Source organism: Mercenaria mercenaria, unplaced genomic scaffold (assembly GCF_021730395.1).
Source record: "Mercenaria mercenaria strain notata unplaced genomic scaffold, MADL_Memer_1 contig_3409, whole genome shotgun sequence".
NCBI lineage: Eukaryota > Metazoa > Mollusca > Bivalvia > Venerida > Veneridae > Mercenaria > Mercenaria mercenaria.
The window spans coordinates 1,171-22,618 of NW_026461543.1; the positions used below are offsets into that span (position 1 = coordinate 1,171).

The 21,448-nt window shown below is 31.8% G+C and overlaps 1 protein-coding gene across 1 annotated transcript in view; it reads left to right on the forward strand.

The window, feature by feature from the left end:
• Window positions 1-268: 268 nt before the first annotated feature.
• Window positions 269-21,448, forward strand: part of LOC128553035 (uncharacterized) — a gene marked incomplete at both ends in the record, with an annotated part of 71,006 nt that continues 49,826 nt past the window's right edge. The window contains 21 exons of the mRNA XM_053534141.1: window positions 269-401; window positions 628-691; window positions 877-989; window positions 2,151-2,236; window positions 2,547-2,605; window positions 4,317-4,438; window positions 4,736-4,835; window positions 5,585-5,687; window positions 5,896-6,061; window positions 6,758-6,947; window positions 7,447-7,655; window positions 12,148-12,251; window positions 12,447-12,622; window positions 12,798-12,943; window positions 13,199-13,375; window positions 17,351-17,509; window positions 17,880-18,022; window positions 18,722-18,792; window positions 19,430-19,590; window positions 20,665-20,831; window positions 21,072-21,258. Coding sequence (XP_053390116.1) covers window positions 269-401; window positions 628-691; window positions 877-989; window positions 2,151-2,236; window positions 2,547-2,605; window positions 4,317-4,438; window positions 4,736-4,835; window positions 5,585-5,687; window positions 5,896-6,061; window positions 6,758-6,947; window positions 7,447-7,655; window positions 12,148-12,251; window positions 12,447-12,622; window positions 12,798-12,943; window positions 13,199-13,375; window positions 17,351-17,509; window positions 17,880-18,022; window positions 18,722-18,792; window positions 19,430-19,590; window positions 20,665-20,831; window positions 21,072-21,258 — 2,836 coding nt within the window. The remainder of the gene's footprint in view (window positions 402-627; window positions 692-876; window positions 990-2,150; window positions 2,237-2,546; window positions 2,606-4,316; window positions 4,439-4,735; window positions 4,836-5,584; window positions 5,688-5,895; window positions 6,062-6,757; window positions 6,948-7,446; window positions 7,656-12,147; window positions 12,252-12,446; window positions 12,623-12,797; window positions 12,944-13,198; window positions 13,376-17,350; window positions 17,510-17,879; window positions 18,023-18,721; window positions 18,793-19,429; window positions 19,591-20,664; window positions 20,832-21,071; window positions 21,259-21,448) is intronic.

Genomic DNA, 21,448 nt, shown 5'->3' on the forward strand with positions numbered 1-21,448 from the left:
TGGAAATATTTTATTTACTTATATGAAAAAGACAGGGACCTCCATGGCCGAGTGATTAATGTCGCAGACTTCGAATCACTTGCACCTCACCGATGTTGGTTCAAGTCTCACTCGGGTTGTTGAATTATTTTTGTGAGGAAGCCGTACAGCTGGCTAACGGATGGTCGGTGGTTCTATCAGGTGCTGGCCCGTGATGAAATAATGCACGGAGAGACACCTTAGGTGAAAGAGATAAAATGTCATGTTGAAATTTGAACTATTTTTATAGGTTTTCCTTTGAGATAAGCCACCGTGGAGAAATCGGAAAGGTATTTCATCAGCCAGATGAAGAACATGAAATTTTAATGGTCAAGAAAGGATTTGCGGGCATGCTTTCAGCCAAACTTCATCATCGTCACGAAGTAAACATTTAGTATTTACCATTCATCATGTGGAAATATAGATAAAATGTAGCTTTTCAATAGTCGATAGTTTTATTATGCAAGTAAATATTATCAACATTAGCTTAATTTCGTGTCTTTCTACATCTTCGCATATAAACTAAATGCAGTCTGCTAGTTCTGAATCTTTCTGTTTTTTAGCCAAGCAGTTTTGACTTTTCGACTCAGAATATGTAATATGTTTCAGATCGAGCATGAATCCTATCTACACGACGGTTGGCGATATGAAACAAATGAACATGGACGAGAAGGTTGGTCAGGCAAAGCTGACTTTTATTTTTTGCAATCTAATTTCATCAAACAGCCATATACGTAAGCGATTTTCAGAATATTGACGTATTTCTGAAGAGTATGATTTCAGTTATAAATTAGTTATTTACATGCATATATGATATAAATGCATAATTGATATATTTATACACAATCGTTTTTCCAGGCTTTCACAATGCAACATATATAGTTAACAAAACCACATTTGGATTTGAGTACGTGAAGACAAGAAACAAAACAAATGTAAAATCAGTTAATGGTAATAGTACATATGCAAAGGTAATGTTTTTTATATTGTTATATGTTTTATTTCACTAAACTGCTTGAATGTGCATAATTTCATGTAACGCAATCACCTTTTTGTTGTAAAACAAATTGTAAAGCTAACTGTTAACTTTGCTTTGAAAGGTAACGTAAGCGAATGCACTATAGCGCTTTAATTGACAAAAACTTGTATAATCTTCAAAACTGCCATATATATTATTTTCAATATACGAATGAAATGTTTCAGCTGCACTCTTTAAATAAAAAAAAACTGTTTTGCTAGCAATTCATTAAATAATTTTGTAACATGTAACAGTGAGTTTTGTATTTGAATGTCGGAATAAACATATTTAGTTTATTCATTGTTAAATGCTAAATATCGTCACTGGCAAGGAATGAAACAGGTCAGAATTTGGTTAAAATATAAAATACATCTTTTTGTTTCACATGTAACATCAAAATATGTTACATTCCTGAACGTAATACCACGCACGGCTACTTTACTCGTGAAAATATTGCAATTATCTTTCACTTCGAGAAAGATATTTTGATCTTACATTGTCAAGAAAACAAACAGTTTTAAAAATAATACATTACAATACAAATAACACTTATATTGCGCAAAATATGCGCTTTACAAAACCAGTTGATGATACAGGACAGAGACAAAAACAAATTTAATCTAGTCTATATATTTACATTGAATGACCATAAATTTTATATATTTAATTTTTCAAATTATAATATTATATAGTTACATTTGTTTTATGTTATAATCTAACCAAAACAAAATGAAGTAGGAAATTAAAGTGTGTAAACTTTGCAAACACTTATCAGGGTACACAGTTAATTATGTTATTAAAAAATCTCGTATATCTATAGAAAGAGATGTAACAGAAACATAGGGAATAACAAAGACTAGCAAAGACACTTTATAACACTCACATAAATCAAGGCTTAGGCACATATAAATTATTTGTATCATATTATTTTTAGTTAAAAAAACACCAAAACTGTCCTTCAAAGCGACTCAATCCTAGTAATGTTCCTACAACTGTTTATTGAGATGTTTTTTGGCTGGATTAGGTGAACTATCTATGTGTTGGAAATATCAAAATTAGAGAAAATGTTTTCGGTGGTATTGAATGTACTAAAAGTAGTCTTTTAACTATGTAGATGCTGCACTTCCACGACGACTTGAATACAATTCATAGTGTCATGATTGAAGAAGAATTTAACATTGACTTTTCAACAAAGGCAGGGTATGTCTTTAAAGCATCAGACCATACATTAAGACTTATCAAGCAGTTGTTTACAAATAATTTCAGTATGTAATCTGCATTCTTTTCATGCTGTTAACAATGTAAACATGCAACGTATTAAATGCTTTAAAACAAATGAATAAGTTGTTTTATAATAATTAGCTGCAAATAGTTGAAATCGGAAATGGTGTAATTCCTCTACTGACATTATTATCAATCTTATTAGGGTCAACATTCTTAGGTGACTGAGATCGGGATTTTTCCCTTTATAATATGAAACTGTTATATTATTTTATGTTTGTTCATGCAGATTTAATCCTTTTTATGGAATGCGACCGGTGGAAGCTACGACTGGCTTTTCAGAAATGGGTTTGTATAGTTATAATTAAGATAGTCCAAACTTCAACATCTTAAACGTTTCTCTTACGCTTTACTTGGTTTTAAATCCTATAAGTTGTACAAATATACTAAATTGTAAAATAGGATTCTTGCCAGATTTCAAAATACTTCATTTTTCAAGTTTAAGTGCGCTTCCCTTTATTCATGTACCATAAAAAGTAAAATATATTATTCCTAAACGATTTATTGCAGTGTACACTTCAAAAACCACTCTTCCCTCTATTCAAATCAGAATTAAATATTGGCCGGTTTCAAACCCTTATACTTAATCACATTGAAGTTCTGTTTGTACTATTGAAGTGTGGACATATATTATTCACTATAAGGGCTTCGAGAAGTTTGTTGTATCACTCTTACAACTCCCTGAGGCCCATATGTTTGTTTACTTTACCTCTTAAAGCAGAATGGGAACTTTGTGCGTGCTCTATATGACATGCATATTGGTGATTTTCTGTGATTTATTGACATTATTCAGCCAAGGAATTCGCACAAGTATATCGTTTTTTTTTTGTCTTCTTCCTTATTGCAGGCACTCATAAGTAATCCAGTCTATAAGGCACGACAATAAATGTTATCAAACCTCTTATATTTTTCTGAAGTGAATTGTTAGTTGCCTTCCCACCAGGAAGAACAAATAAAGGATAATATTACTAACAGTATCTCTTGTAGCACTGCGGAGGCAATAAGTAATTTCGACATGAGTGCTTTCAGTTTTTCAGTCCTGCTATATATCATTACATTATGTTGATTAAGATATTTCCTAGTATATCAGCTTACTTCTGTCATTCAAATTTTCAGCACAAAATGAGAACATAGCAACATTTTTACTTCTGAACGATAAACCTTTTTGTTTGCATTCCTATAGTCCTAATCATAATTGGATTTCTAGACTTTTCCGTTTCAGAAAAATGCAATTTATTCTTACAATTTACCTTGACTTTTAAGATTTTGGCATAAGCTTTAGAACACAATTAGTAACAATAGTTATGCTCATTCATTTCATTCAGACTGGATTATTGATGTTTTGGAAAAGGAATGAAAAATATGAATTCGTCAGGACATCTGATTGAAAATGTTGGTTAAATGGTAAAATATCTTAGTCTCAATCAGGAAATTATAAACATATCTATCTTATGTATAAAGAAGCTATCAACCCTTTATAGTATGACCTTTAACCTTTGCTTTGTCAGATAATTCATATTTAGATGGAATGACCTTCAGTTTGTAAGACAGCAAAGGGAATAAACAATTTAAGACAGAATATTATTGCTATATTTCTTATATGTTATGGAAACAAATGGGAAGTAGTTGTTATTTTATTAATATTTCCAAATTAAAAAACATGTGTCATGGGGTAGCGAAGGTAAAACATCTTGATTATATAGTTTTAATAATGCGGTCCTTTAGTGGTGAACTGGTAAATATGGAAGGAAAGTGTTTATGGTCAAGAAACCCGGGTTGATTCCCGACTCTGACATATTTTTCTAGTTTAGAACTTTTTAGAATAACTCAAGATCTAATGCATATGTAATGACCAAAGTTCAATTTTTAAGCAAAACATTTTAATCCAAAACTTGGCACTTCAATACGTCTACGCTCTTACAGAATATCTAATCATAACGTGTACGTATCTAGTTCTAAGCCATCGATAGTTATTAATACAAATAAATAATTATGACAGGTTTTCCCTCGATAATCGCCAGCTCAAAGGACAGACTAATATTTTTGAAGAAAACACAGTTTACAGTCAAATCAGTAAAACCACTTGATCTCAAATCCGGACGTATTCATCACACCAATAAGGTATGCTGTACCGTAGGAGTTTGTTTTATTGATTTATTGTTTCGATGTACCTGGGGTGCTTTTTCCTGCAGATTTCAATTATTTATAAGCTTTTGATAATGATGTATCATCTTTTACTTTACTATATTGTAAAAACTGTTTATTATAATGGTCGTGATGACATAATGTTGCTCGTCAGAATGTCATAGATCAAACAGGTACGCAACTCGAATAGATAATAGTTCCCTTGTGAAACTGGATTAAGTAGAACGAAACAGCCAATTCTATATTTTAAGATGCCATTTCTTGTATCTTTAGCTGACAAAAAGGAGTGACTTAAAGACAAAAAGTGACATTCAGGATACATCGTCTTACATTGCTGGAAACCTGTCTTGCATTCGTCACCAACCAGAGAAAGGTTAAACTTGATTAATTCTAAATAGCGCTTATTTGCTGAATATTGTAGGCCATTCAAAATGATAGGAAAGTGTTGTCCGTAAGTCAAAAATGCTTCTCTTTGTGCGGTGATATGTTTCTAATGAACACTTATTCAATTGCTATTTGTCGGTGTGAATGTTACGGCGAGTTGCTAGGAATATCAACTGACATTAACTATTGTTTCTAATTGTATAAAGTGTGATAAATAATTACTTTTCTACGTAAACAGACAATCCCTCTATGAGTGAGAAAATTATTAATTGGTGTGTATTTTTCTAATATGAAATATGCTCGTCATCATTATTCAAATATGGAATAGCTAGCATTTCGGCTGCGATTTTTAACATGTTCTGGAAATGATATGAAAAGAGCATGACGTTACTTTTATATTCACGAGAAGTCATTCTGGAAATTCATTCGTAAATTAAAGTAATAACCTACATGAATACTATCCCAGTAATATTTAGACATTATTTTAAACGAAAAATGCTTATCACAATCTGTGTATTAGGTTTAACGTATACGTAACCATGGTGGTTTCTGAAATCGTTAGATCGGGATATCATATGCATATATTGTGACAAGAAAACTAATTGCATGTTAAACAATTGAAATTTGATATACACGAAAACAAAGACATGACTAATTGTTTAATTATTTTTAATTATATGCTCAGATACATTACAGTAATATTACAGATCTCACACTGTAAACAGCGTTTTACTTCAGGTTCCCCTGAGGTCGGAACTTGTTTTCATAATTTGGTTTTGACACTTGGAAGGATGGATGAGTCAGATGTTGAAGACATCACAGATGAGTACTTTCTGTCAGTGTACGTAGTGACATGTATGATGTATATGAAGTAAAATTGTGAAACCATATAATAGCATTTTACATTACATTTGCTAAAAACTTTTACTCTAGGACCATGATACTTAGAAAATGAAATGCAAAACGTTTGTTCTTATATCTGATGCGCAGTTTAATTTGTTAGGACCTGCAAGTTTTCGTTTTCTTATTTGAACGTAATATTATTACAGGAAACGAACGAACAGAGGCGACAAAAATACAATAGCTGACGCCTTAGTAGCGATCAACTATCAAAGGATGATAGTCGATAAAGTATTAAATAATCTGCGTATAGATGAGGAACTCTTAATGAGTGTGCTTACATCACTCACGACTATTGACAAAGAACCAACACTGGTAAAATAAAATTATTGTCAATATTTTTGTATCCGCTATGCAGTCGCAAGAGCCACGAGGTATCTGCAATTAGTTGCCGCAAATTTTAATTCAGTGATTGAATATGTAATAAAAGATGCGTACCATCTGAACAGATTGCAGATGGTCAGCGAAATTATCATGTATCAGACAAGAGTCCCTCTTTGTAAAACTTTTTTGATTGCATAAGATCACAAAGTTCGTAAAAGTTTATAAAGACAAAACAAACGTCATTGCTAAGGTCTTTGAATCAGCAAGTGCTAAAGGGAACCAGAAGATGTTAATTTTAAGTAGGACGTACAATAGCGAAGTGGTTGGCGTTTTCATAATACAAGACACATTTTAATGACAATTTGTAACAAATAAAACGAGTGAGCATAAACCCCTTAATTGTGTGTAGTTTCTTATGCAAATTTTGAACTTGCATATAATCAAGTATATACATCTGATTTTCCTGGTTCTTTAGAGCTTCTAGGAGTAAATTTTTTAATGTGATAGAATTGACTGTTATTATATCAAACCAAGATTTCATTGCATCTGCATATATTAAACTCATATTTAGAAATAAAGGCTTTTCATAAGGCATATTATTTATGAGCGAGTAAAATCAAAACATAATTCTGCCAAAATATAACTGATATTTTACATAATGATTTTCTATGGTATTCAATACCACAGGAGCTTCTGACGACAGTAGAAAAGTTTTGCTTCAAAGGAAGACGTTCAGAAAAAGTACTACTTTCTCGAGATATCAGATATGTGTCTTGTTTAACATTCGGGGGACTAGTTGGAAGTGTGAGGAAGTACGGTCAATCTGAATACGCCGAACAGCTCGTGCAATATCTCCATGATGAGCTAGGACTACATGGTATTACTGCACATATCATTTTTAATTTTATCTTTAGACATATATTGTATATCATAATCCCCTTCAAGCAAGATGATTAAAATTGACGCAGTTGGCATTATATATTCGGAAGCCTTGTGTTGGTGCTATATTTTACTTAAGTCACTGCTTTCAGAGTATCACAATTGTATCAACTGAAATATCTGTACGTTACTTGAAAAGAAAACATTGTCGCTTACGGGATCACATTTGCTGACCCCTACATGTAACAGACAATTCTTGCATTCTAAAATAACCTCACCTAAACACACATTACACACCATCTTTAGAAGTGATCAGTCATATCAATTGATATTAGTCGATGTATGTTTATGTAGCTGCTTTGCAAACAAAAGTGATTTACTGTAAAATAGTTGCAAGTGTCAGTGTAAATAGACGCAGCACTTATTGTAAGCCCGAGGATGGTGAAATAGTATGCATCATACATTTAGACATTATTGCCCTATTCTTTCTATATCAGACCCATGGTTATTTGAGATGAAAAGATCAGTTATGACAGAGGTTGAATGTGTAGAGCATGATCACAACAAAGTTGTACTCCTTGATGCCATCGGCAATGCAGGCTTACCTGTGTCGTATGAGCATATATTGTCACACATCAATTCAACAAACTCACAATGGATCAAACGTACAGGAATTCACGCACTTAGAAAATTCCACGACTTTAAGGTAATTTGTTTTATTGATTCTCAATTTCTTAAATCAATGATGTTTAAAGCTCGTAATATAATTTAACATGATATATTTTGTGTTTGCGATTGACTAATGTTAGAATGAGAATGTAATTGACTAGTAATTAGAGTGTCAAAACAAATACAAGACAATCCTATATGTAGACACTGGAATCAGTATCCTAGTGTATAATTATTATCAATGCTAAATTTTTAATGAATGATGTTTTCGTTTGTAATACTTTTCACAACTATTACGGCCAATATGTATTTTCGTTAAAGTTACAGATATGTGCATCTTTTTAATATGTGTTTACAGTCTCTGTATAAATGTGTCTAGTGTAATCATTATGACGTGTAAATTTTATATCAGGTGAGTGATATATATCGTATCGTTAGAATTTTCATTTCAGACGACAGAACGACTTTTTAACTTAGATTAAAGAACAAATATATTAAAAGGACAAGAAGTGTAGATGAGTATTTACTAAAAATATTATCAGCGTTGTATCGGGAAATATGCACTTGTCCTTTCGCATAATATCTTGCTTTTAATTTTGCAGAACATGAACATTTCTGAATGCAAGACTAATACCTATAATAACAATATCGCCTAAGGCTTACAAATATAAGTACATGCGAAAAATGAACGTTTATTTTACGATTTATCTGTTATAAGAAGGCTGAATCATATCCGCCTGTATTGCTTTTCCTGACTGATTAACAGCTACAATGTAAATCATTAGGACGTTCAGTCAATAACGCGCACTGTTTATTGACAATATTGACAATTTATATACCCCTTCTGATATTTTATTCAACTTTGAGCTTACAAAACACAAATCTAAATTCGTTTAAGTGGCACTTAAACATTTAAAAAAGTAATGAATCATTGAAACTGTAATTTACGACAACTTGTCCGCTCAAATAATAAATTCAGCAAAGTTATTTCAATTATACTTGAAAACAATTGAATCATAAAACATTCTACCCGTGTAAGTCGGTGCTTTCAATCACATTGAAGCACTGTCATCCAGGAAAAATATAAAAGTTTCTTTATTACGCACTGTCATTTATGGGCTGCTCTCTAATATGTAGTGACATAACAACAATACGGCCTAATTTTTAGTTCCTCGTGATATAATTGCAATTATTTTACCTCACATAAATGACCAGAGCAAATTAGTTGAACTTAAATAATATACGGTTATTCTCCAGTGATTTAATATCTCATGCGCAGATAGTTATTTTCATTTTCTTAAAAAAACTTTAATAGTTATATGATATTCACCATTAATTTAATATCACTTGCGCACCAGCACTATATTTTTGTTTTCTGCGATTATATTTTTATATCTCCCGTTGGGTAATACGATACATTTGCATTGATAAGAAAATTGCAGAAATTATTTTTGACGAAGCGGTTATAATTATATTTTAGGATAGAATCATATGTTTTTCATGTGCTCATTCATGTATGAGCCCAGCCGATCTTTCTTTTTTGTGATTTCCTCTCCATCCTGAAAATTAAAAAAAAAAGTTTGTTTTTATCAAATTTCGGATCGAAACTATGATCAGCAAATACAAATTGATCTAAGTAGAAAAATGAGTACACATAGTTATATGTTTCGTTCAGAAATAAAAATTTCAAGGTCATCGCCTTTTGTAATGTGTTACTGCTGTCGGTGTCGGCACAATACGCGCTTATCGTTATTTTAACGTCTCGGCTGAACCTAGCATAATGCTTGACAAGAAATATCTTTTAAAAAGATGGTCGGAGAATTGTATTAAGACAATAAGTTTATGAGGTTTTCATATCATTTGTGTTATTCTGTCATCTATCTAACATTTTGAAAATAGCAAAAACTAAACACAACACTCAAACAATTTAAATGGTTCTCTTTTAATTTTTCACAAAGGTCTCGTAACGGTGCAATATTGTTTCGTTTTTTTTTTCTATGTCGAATAATTACAGCAGTGGTCTTGAAGTAATTTCTCTACCTAGAAGACATTAATCGATCGGCTAATCACACCCTCATTCATGTGATAGGCAGACCGTATTTAGCTCTCCCTGTAAATTGATACATATTGGTATTTGAACAGGTTTCTATTACATTTATAAAACTTACTTATCATTTTAGATATATCAATATTCTAGCTAAATATACTGAGCGAAGCGTAGCTTTAAAGCTGTAAATAGCGTCATTAAACACTCCTTGTCTGACATTTCACTTAGCGTTGCACAATCAGGAGAGTGAAAATCAAGAACAATCTTTAAAAAAGGATTGTCGGCTTTAAAGATTGTCGGCTAATTGTAGTAATACAAGAAGCATATGAGGTTTACAAATCGTGTCATTCTATCATTTATCTAACATTTTGCAAATAGCAAAACCAAACACCACACTTAACAACAATTTAAATGGTTCTCTTTAAAATGTTCACAAAATTTCCTAATGTGCAATTTTGTTTCGTTTATTCTACGGCAAATAATTACAGCAGCGGTCTGGAAGGCACTTCTCTACATAGAAGACTCTAATCACGCCATTATTCATGTGATACGCAGACCGTATTCAGCTCTTTCTGTAAATTGATATATGTTGGTATTTGAACAGGTTTTTATCATTTTATTAAACTTACTTATCATTTTTTAGATCTAAATATACTGAGCAAAACTTAGCTTTAAAACTGTGAACAGCGTCATTTAGCATAAATGCTTTGTCTACATTTCACCCAGCGTAGCACAATCAGCAGAACGAAACAAATAGACACTCTCGTCCAATCAGGCAGAGTGTTGCATAAATCGTTCATTTTGATAAATTATCTATAATGCGTCATCGAGTAGTCTGATTTGCAAACTGAAATCACGTGGCATGATCACGAATTCGTTCTTAATACGGCATTCGCCGAGAAAAAAAAAGATCTTAAAAGATTCGACACAATTTCAGAAGACTCTCTAGTAAAGAAACCTACCGTGTTTATCTTATTGGGTGTTAATAACCTGCTTTGTAATGGTTATTTCAAAAATCATTCAATTCATTATGTTGATTTTACAGTTCATGTTTTGACCTGTCTATGTTTTCGGTTTAATAAAATAAATACTGCATTCCTGAGTGTGTGGTATGAAAAATATTCACCTCTCAGAATATAAATATAGACGTCGACTGACGCCTCCGTCGAAATTCATATATTTCTGGGTGAACTTATTTAAATCACCCTTTCAGGAATGCAGTATCTATATGCAGATATTGCAATTCGTTGAAGAAAAAGAGATAAGAATAATAACATATTAGATAATACAAAACTGAAAAAGAGAATCAGGCAATAATGATAAAAGATAGTATGAACTCTGCTAAATTACGTCCATTTGCTTCATCCGCGGATATGTTAATTTAAAGATCGATAATGACTGAAAAACTTTCCTCATTCTGAACATAGTTCAATGTGATAATACAGTTTATTATACCTCACTTTTGTCTACAATGATAAAATCCCATTACCCGAGAAAGAGATATTTTGACTATCAGAAACATTTTCAACCTTTTTTACACGTGACCAAGTGAAAGTGACTGTCAGGTCATGTGACTGCATTGATATTTTGAATGTCATATAAGGGCAAATAACTGCTTCAATATTTTAGCCAAATCATGAAATGATTGTCTCCCTTGTACACATATAGTATATAATCACGTCACTATTCAAAATGTATACAGGTGATTACCGCACTAAAGATGAAACTGTTGAATTAAATGAATCAAAAACATATTTTATCTTTTTTATGTGCTTAATTTAGTTCGGTATAATAGAATAAATATCATATGGCAGCGTGTGTGACATTGATATTTTCAACCCTTGAAACAGAATGTCACCACTCGTCTTTCGCCTCGAGTGACATTCTGCCCTCGGGTTGACAATATCAGTGTCACACACGCTGCCATATGATATTTATATAATAGCAATTAAATACTCGTGTTTCGATCTATAATTAATTGTGTTTACACGTTTTAAATAAAGCTGATTCGGCCAAAATAACTTTTAGGACAGGCTAAGACAATTATTTTAGAAGTGAATACTGAAACGTCAATATTGACCATAAAGAGGTGTAAAAGTCGTAGCTGGTGTTCGACGTCATTTAAATGAGTGTTGTCGAATCTTAACTTTCATTACTTCGAAATATTTATATTTTGCTCAGCCCAAAGATAAAATATGTATTATTTAAATGGTAGTTAGTGCATATCGAAAATACGTTGTGCCATAGTTCCAAAAGACGCTTGCAATTCGAAATTTCTCCGATAGGTTATTGATCATGTCCGAAATTCAATTGTTTAATTGTATGATACTTTATTTATAATTGATACATTCTGAAAAAAAAGAAATGTCACTAAATCGTGATAAAAAGATCACAAAACTTGCAGTAGACTGTATTGTTGCATATTAGTTGTGTCTTAATTGTTAAATTGATAATCATAGATGTTTTTAAAATGTTTAAACAGACGTTGGAGCAACTTGAAAGAGTGGCTTTGTATGATGATGATGATACTGTTCGGTATGAAGCACTCCTCCAATATCAAGCTCATCCATTAGCAGACGTAGACAGGTATGGCTATATTTCATATGATTTGATATACAAAAGGAATTCGTTTACTGCCAGGTTGTAATACATTGTATATCAATCTTGTCAAATATTTCTCTGCTTTGCTTATACGTATTTATTTTAAATTTTATAAATCTGTAATAATTCCATGTGTAAGTATCGGCTTATCATTTAGTATCACAATTTCATGTCATCTAGCACTGGCGATGGAACAGGACTTGCCCGCGCAGGAATTTCGAAAAGATCAATACTTGACGCGGAGCTTGCATTTAGACTTGAAGCCCCAGGGGTTGACTGGCGCAAACAGATTGGCTCAAGTTCTATTGGTGCATCGTTTGGCTTGATAATGGAAAATCTCCTTGATCTGAAAATGTGTATGTAAAAAACTATTTTTACTTTTTTGTGAAACTAATTACGAGAAAACAATAAATGTTTTCATAAACAGGAATTTAAGTGTTTTTAATTGAACGAAATTATTCTATATTTACCATTTTGGATGTAGGATTAAAGCTTTTCTATTGCGCACATATAGAAAACAATATATTTCAGCACTGATAAAAGGGAGTGTAGATGTGAGAGTTCATGATGAAGCTTATGTAAAGATCCATTTGGGATTTATCGGCAAGAACATTGACTTCTTTCTAGCAAGAATATGTTTCAAAGGCGGAGCGAAGTATGCACTTAATATATTAAAGGTGACTATAATAATTTGTTGTAAATCACAGTTAAAATAAGCGCGGGTTACTTGTACAGTTACAATACTTGTGTTTATATTTTCAAAGAAAAAAAATGAAATATGTTCTTTCAGTTATAATGATGATATTTTCAATGACAAACAATTAAAGCATAGGCATTATGAGACAGGTTTCTAAATACGTCTTCCATGGTAAGAAAAAGCAAACGGTTGAAATATGTGTTACTTCAAACGAATACTGATTGCAATTTTCCAGGAGCTTGATCCAAAACTGGGTTTTGACCTCATAAAACAGTTCACCAGCATAGTAAACAATGTCGTTGGTGCTGTGAAGAAAGGTGTGGAAGCATTCAAGAAAATTATATCTACCGACTTCTCTCTTAAGGATATTGTTGACAATTTTGTCAAGTCCGTCGCCGAAATGCCAGATAAGGTAAGTGTTCAATCGAAAACTGATTACATTTTATATATTTACTTAAATGATAACATCTGTCTGTTCACGTATAGATTGTGCATGATTGATACTAATAACATTTATTCTTATGTGTATAAAAGCCATTGTAAAAGAAAGGTAGCTAAATTAACGACAATGTGTTTGAAAAAAAAAATGAAATTTCAAGGGTTGACCGGGAAACTATTGTATCTACAGTTTTCTAAATATTAAAGGAGAAAGAAAAACTGTATATTTTCTTAAAAACGTAGCTTAGTATTACCATACTTAGTAAATCATTATCAATTGAAATAAGAAATACTATATTGGCTTTTAAAATGCACTCAATAATTTATTTTAAAAATTTAGCAAAAAGTGTCAGATACAATATTTTCACGTTCAAAATGACATTATTCAATTAAAAAAGTTACCGTAAAACTATTTTATCTGCACTGTTTATTAAGAATTAATTATCAAATTCATATTGCTTTAAAAGTTCACTACTAAAACCCGAACGAGTATTATATGAAAACCAGAGTTTGTAGCTGAGACTTCATTTTTACTGAATACACTGACCCATTGTATCGGATCTGACAAAATAGTCGTGAATATGCTCAAGAATAACCAACAAATAAACAAAAGCATTTTTGCCTATTTCAAACCGAAAGTATGTTTTCCGACTGCTTACGAACCCGTCGCACATCTTCGGACTTCTTCGTAAGAATGCTTCGAAAGGAGGCTATAATTTATAAATAGATCCAACGATGACGCAGTGTTTACAAACATAGTAGCATAGGGAATTCAACATTTTTGTAACTCACAAAAACTTCATGAAAATCATTCTTATAATACAGGTAATATACAGCTTACTACAAGTTTTCGGATGGACAATTTAGGCCCTTCCTGAATAAATGTGTTTTCACAACTTGATCTGCAAACTTATTTAGTCAATCTCTTTTCAGAATAGTTTTAAGACTATAGATGAATAGCTATCTTGCACACTAGAGACAAAATGTGATTGAAATTTACCTACATACACTGATTTATGTACATATTGCTACATTAATTCAATAAAATTTTATACATTAAACACATTGTCTTGGCCTAATATATGTCACTGTCAATTTAAAACTAAAAGCTTGTATATCTCATATTTTTTTCATGCAAATCATGTATAACTACTATTACTACTATTATGGAAATAAACAAATATACAGTTATTTTGTGGTGCGTCTTTTAAACGGACATTCGTTTGAATTAATTATAAAATCGCGTGATACCGAATAATTTCCGATCGGTTACGGAAAAACGATAAACACGAAAGAAGGACAAAATGACCACCCATGTCAGTCTAAGAAAATACAAAAAAGAATCATTCGTTTTTCTGCACATGTTTTGACTTGAAGGGAATATTGCATGGCTATCGTAATGTTTAGATATATATTTCAAAATGTGTAGTCTTTTTTTAAGACTTTTGCTTTTTTATTTGTCTTTATTTGGTACCTTTAAGCGTAGAATTGTTGTTTTACTTATAAATAACATGAATTATGAATATACAATGAAAATAGTGCTAGATACAGTATTTTCTTTCTGATGACTGGGAAACTATTGTATCTGTACTTGAATTATATTTATTTTATTTCATATTGTTTCATTATTTTTATATATGAATTATCTCTTATCTGTATTTATCTTTCTATTTCTGTTCTTAAATTGGTAAACATATATTTGTAAATGCTCTGAAAGTATTTAAACAATACGTTAAGACAGCAATAATGAATGAGAAAACCAACATAGTGCATTTACCACCAGCATGGATCCAGATCAGGCTGTGCATCCGTGCAGTCTGGTTAGGATACATACTGTTGTTAACAGTTTCTCTAATTGCAATAGGCTTTGAATGCGAACAGTATAAAAACATTTTCAAACTAACTTACCCTATTGTTTTTGAGCATTTTACCGAAAACAAAGAATATTTAAGGCCTAATTAACCTTTATGTGAACAATAATGTGATTTTGTTCTCTGTATCACCTTTGCTAGGGCTACAGTAGTAAAGTGAAACTTCGGTAAAGTAAAGACAGAATATTATGAAGAATCATTTTCAAAAACTTCTGAAAAACAGAGATTTACACACGTTTCTTTTTGTCGTGGACAAAGGTATTCATATACCCTCAAAAATTTAAATCTTTATTGTACAAATAAAAAATGACAAAATTAACTAGATGTTTCTAACAGAACTTCAGTTTATTACAATAACTTCAATCAACTTTATCAATGTTTGAGACTAAAATTTCAAAACTAACAGACAGTAAAATGAAAAGCCAGAAAGCAAGCACGTGACCTAGTTGCTATTAATGAATAGTAACTTTAGCGTTTTGTCATGCCCTTACCCTCTACTAAGTAGACAACCCTCCCATGTGACAGAACAGTATAATTAGGCAGGAATCAAAAAGGAAACTTCTATGGTATTGCATCATTGACTAATTTTATCGTGCTGCTATTTTCAAAAGTAAAGGACAGGAACAAGAAACAAGATAAGCCATATGTCACATAACAGAATGGCACATGGCTGAATCGATCTTCTGTATTTTCATAAAAATATGTACAAAATTAAGTCCGTAGCCATTAAAGTGTAAGCCATGACTGTATGAGTTCACCTGGTTATAATAGAGCCACGTCATACTAAGAACTGCCTTTGGTAATCTTCAGGACTTTGCAACTAGTGGGCCCAGATCAGTCTGTGCATATGTGCAGTCTGAACAGGGCAAACACTTTTTGCTAAAAAGTTATAAAAGACCTAAACTATTTCAAGAAGCAAATAATTTTGTGATTTAATTTCAACAACCTAGATGCACAGGAAAGCCTGGATCTACACTCAGTCCTGTCAGAAATTTATTCAAAGTCATGAAGAAGTATTTTTTGCGTGATATGGATGAATAATGTTATAGTATTCAGCATTAATTTTCTGCAAAATGGAAATTAGCTTTGAAGCTTACAAGTTGAGTTCCTTCTGACATTCTTCCAACAATAAAGATATTACGAGGATCCACATGGTCATGAAACGCTCATCTGAGTGATACCAAATATAGAAGCTCTCGACATTATGGTTTTAGACTAGATTTTCAATTCTTTTCCTACATAAGTGTATGTAAAACAAGTTATTTGAAGAACAGCTTGAAATATTTTGGCAGAAACATCTTGATAGAGAGTCACCTGAGAAACATTTCTGGACAGGTTTTATTTAAACATTTGATGCTAGCATCTGCGAGAGGACTTTGGCAAACACTAACGTCAGACGCAAAAAGAACGTGACGTATGATCAGGGTCTTCACTGTTTGTGTAAAGGATTCACTTGTTCTAAGTTAATCAAGACCTGACACCCTCATGCAAGTTTGAAGATACAACATTGTATTTCATAACCAGTATCTTTTCTGATACCGTGACAATATTGTACGTGTATCACATTATGTGAAAATGTTAATATACGCTATAATTCATTTTAGGTCTTTAATATTTACATAAAGCCTTAACAACAATAACATTTTCTCCTTGTTTGGCCATTAAATTCCAGACCACAATGTCACAAATATTTTTTTTTCAAATTGAGACTGTAATTGAAAATGTTACCGGGAAATTATTGTATGTGCTAGGGAGGCAGATACAACAGTTTTCCAGTCAAAACAAGTTGATGATTGCAGATACAATATGTTCACATCATTGAAAAAAGAACAAGAAATTGTTGGAATTTTTTTATAATATTTTATGAGTTGGAGTATGACAATAAAAGGACTAAGAAAATGCAATAATGCACCATTTTTGGTCAGAATGTCAGATACAATAGTTTCCCGGTCAGCCCACAATGTATATTGTGGCAGATTTTTAATATTTTAAATTGTTTGGTAATTATGTACATAAATATTGAAGAAATCAAGGGAACGTCTGAGTAAATATTGTTAATATTAATTTTCATATTACAGATATCAAATCTTGCCGGCAATATATATCGGGTCATGAAAAAGCTTGCTGTTTTCAAGCTGGACAGTCTTCCATCGTTCATAAAACCTGTGATGAAATTTATCAATGCTGTCGTTCGTCTTTATGAAAAAGTCAAAGCAGATATAATGACATTTTACAATGTACGTAATTTACAATTAATTTCCGCGCTTTACGAATATTAAATGTTAATTTTAGTGAGGTAAACAAGGCATACGTTACCCGCCAGGAGCGCTTGTCTTTTAGAAAATAACTGAACGCATTTTCTCTTCTTTGAAAACTTTGTGTTTGTACTAAACTAAATGTTTCTAAGTATCTGCACGTCAGTATCAAAAGCCATTTGAACAGTATAAACGTTTGTAAATAATTGATATCATTCATATCATGTAAATTTTTGAACAGGACATTTTTTGAAATCAATAAATACTAATATTTCATAATAAAAGTAAATACAATAGAAGTATATAGAACCGGCGAGGAATTATTGCCACAAAAGATTATCATTCCTTATAGTCAATAGTGCAAGCCGTTAAAGTTGTGATTCCAAAAGCTGCGAAGGATGTGTTTGATGCGGTGCAAGACATAATTGACGGATTCATGAATATTTTTAAAGACTACAAAACATCCCTTTTTAGGATTGGTGCCGGTGTAATAAGGTAATAGATTTTCTCCGGAACTCGGATTACGTATGGTATTTCCAAGATTCATGCAGGCGCTGTGGGTACAAGCAAACCATTCTATAAATAGATTGCACTATGTAGCATTGAAATATGTCAAAATATTAAACTCGCGCAGGAACACAAAATCAACCTTATTTTATAAATCCAACACATAATGGCATTAACATATCTGTCTTTAGTTAATATCATAAATTTGGCTTGTCAATTAAAAGAAATATTTAATGTATTAAAAGTTAAACTTAGATATAAATATAGTTTATATAATCGGGGATATGTGTACCTAAATTGAAGTGGGAAAACCCAGTTCCGGATTAAGACTATTGTCATCATTATCAACAGTGAATGTTTAAATGCGAAACAGTCACTTCAGATCAGAGTTACATATAATTGAGTACAAGTATATTGTATGTCCAATATTAGTACTAAATGCTTTGCCATAAAAGACATCAGTTTTTGAAAGATTTCACATGATATATTTTTGGAGTTACTTAATTTCCATTTATATGTTGTTTCTATGCGTCCTTCTGTGTGTACAATACTTGGAGAAATTAGATTTCACTAATCAATTTATGGTACTTTATAACTTTGATAGAATTTTAAAAGAGAAAATGTGTATAACAAGGAAGCTGATGCGAATTAAATTAATTTTGAATTTGCAGTATCTTATACTTACAGAATATACACAAACATCAATATCCTGAAAGACACGAAAAACGAAATAATGAATCATACATTCATAAATGAAGGTAAGTATAATTTGATTGTCCTTTTTGCTGCCTGCAAATTAAAACGATAAAATTAAGGAAATATTTTAATACTGTGAACCTAGAAATTAATTCCAGATATTAAAGTTAGCGGCGTTCGAGGCAAGTATGTTTCGGCAAAGATTTTTTGTCGCAAAACAGCAAGCTATCGTGAAAACACGAAAGTTTGTAGTTCTCATTTGTGTCAAAACAGTTAATATCAAAGTAGGTCCGCATGTATTCTTACACCTAAAGTCATAACGTGGCACTCTTTCGTTTACTAGACTAAGTACGTACACTGATTTGTTGTTGCCGACGGTATAATGCGGAATGTAAATTTCTCTAATGGAATTGAAAGATTGTCTAAGTATCTATCAAATTTATTTGCATTTCCTGTTGTTTTTTTCTTAACCTGTGACTGCTTCCTATGTGCTTTAGATATTAATTATTCGCATACTTCGTGTCCGTAGTATTTCCGAGAATCTTCTAGCCGCTATATCGTCCATTGTCAAAACGCGATTTCAAAAATATGTACGTATTGTTCTTTGTCTTTGTTAACTAACGTATATCGCGTCTATGTTGAAGTTACGGATGTTCGTAACAGAGTTTTCAGTTATATGTAATTGTTTCCCATTTCAAGGAGAAAAACCTTACTGGATTGATCTTACTGAAGACGTAGAGACCATAGCCAAACTTTACCATGACGCTGTAAAAGCAATTAAAGAAAAAGGACCAGGCTGGCTCAATGAAAAAGTCGAAAACGACATAGCAGAAAAAGTTACAAAGGGCAAAACAACTCTGGTAATGTCGAAAGTATTATATGTTCAATGGATCAAGAACATATATTCTCAATTGTAACACCGAATTTCGTTGTTTATGTTCCTTTATGTTTTATTTATATTCATTCATATATTCAAAGCTTATATATTTTTGATCGAATGCAGAGAAAGTTTTCATCAGCAACAAAGATTGAAAATTAAAAATCATGTTAAAATACAGGATATAAGTTGCGAAATTATTCGTAGATACTTAAAAGAGTTTTCAAGAACACAATGACGCATATACCTATATTTTCGATCTAGAAACATATGAAGAATACTATCCCGATCTTTATAAATTCATTATACATCATAATATATTTCATTTTACAAATTTAATCACAAGTGTCTGTAAAGTTTACACTTTGCTAGATTTAGCGTCCATAATCATATAGTAAAACAATGAAGACAATTGTGCAAATGTACTGGCAGACGTTAGATGACTCCTTTTAATTTTGTGCGGTAACTGACACGTGACGCCATGACGCTAATGACGTTATTTTCAGGCAACAATGTTTTGAAGCGTACCTGCAGAAATTTATTCATTTCTGTATTATTAAACCAATAAACATAAGATCGGAGGCAGGTTCATAATTTATTTTAAGAAGAATGGATATACATTAAGAAGAATGGATATACATACACATTTAGTTTGTCGTAAACATCATCGTAAATCGTCATGTTGGCTTCCGGTTGGATATGCACACTTACAAATATTAAGGTAACCTACCTCCTTAAATTCAGTGCGTTGCTTTTCAAGGTGATAACAAACAGGACATTAGTTAATACTAATTAGAAGCAAACAAGGCAAAATATAACCATGATAATATCCAAATAACAGCCAAATCGGTCTTTTAAACAGCACCAAAATGAACGTTATATGTTTAAAGTCATCTTTATATGCCTTCCTATTAGATTCTCATGCTTTCATTATAAACAATATCACACATACATTGCTGATATTTGTACTATAATCGTTTGCTCTATCCAGAATGTTAGTTTGTTTAAAGTTTTAGCTTTTTATTGTTTTTTTTTTTTCTTTTTCTTTTTTTTTCAGAAAATCATAAAACAGAAAATTCAAGCTGAACTTAAAAGTGAGATCAAATCCTTGATGGCACCCTTAGATTCATTGCGAAACATGGGCGGAGGATTTTTGAAACACTTCGAAGATTTGTTCGATACCTACAAGGATCTTAAAGAAGCATATGTGTCTTTGAAAGAAGGGTAGGCATTTTATTATTTCCCGAAAGTATCAGAGTGACTTTGGAAATGCTACAATACTTAAAAAAGCACTTAACGATTGACTAAATGTATTCTGATTTTAATCAGTAAAATGCTCGTAATCAGTCATTTCCAGGAGGTTTCTGTGTTTATTTTCTGAAGATTTTCTAATCGAAATATAAAAGATATATATGAGGAATTACGATATTTGTCAGATGAAAAAATAAAGAGACATTTTTACAGATACGAATTTGCAAGATCATTGGTTGATCGTATATTTGGACCAAAGTTTCACAAAGATTTTCCTCGAGAAAAACGTGTAAGTGGCGGTGGATGCAGCGGGGAGGGATTTTATCCATCTAAACTCGGTAATGGAAATAATGAGTACCAAAACGATGGAATAGATCTTTTGAATAGAACTGGTGAACAGGTAATACATCCATTTTGATTTCCGCATTTTTTCTGGCACAGTATAAATGTTGTTTGCGACTATTTAGCTGATTTTCGTTGATAAAATTTCTTCATTCTTTCAAATTAACTAAAACATCATACTTCATGTCTTTAAAAAGTTGCCACATATAAGCATGTCATTGTAAATGTAAAAAGACGAATTCTACAAA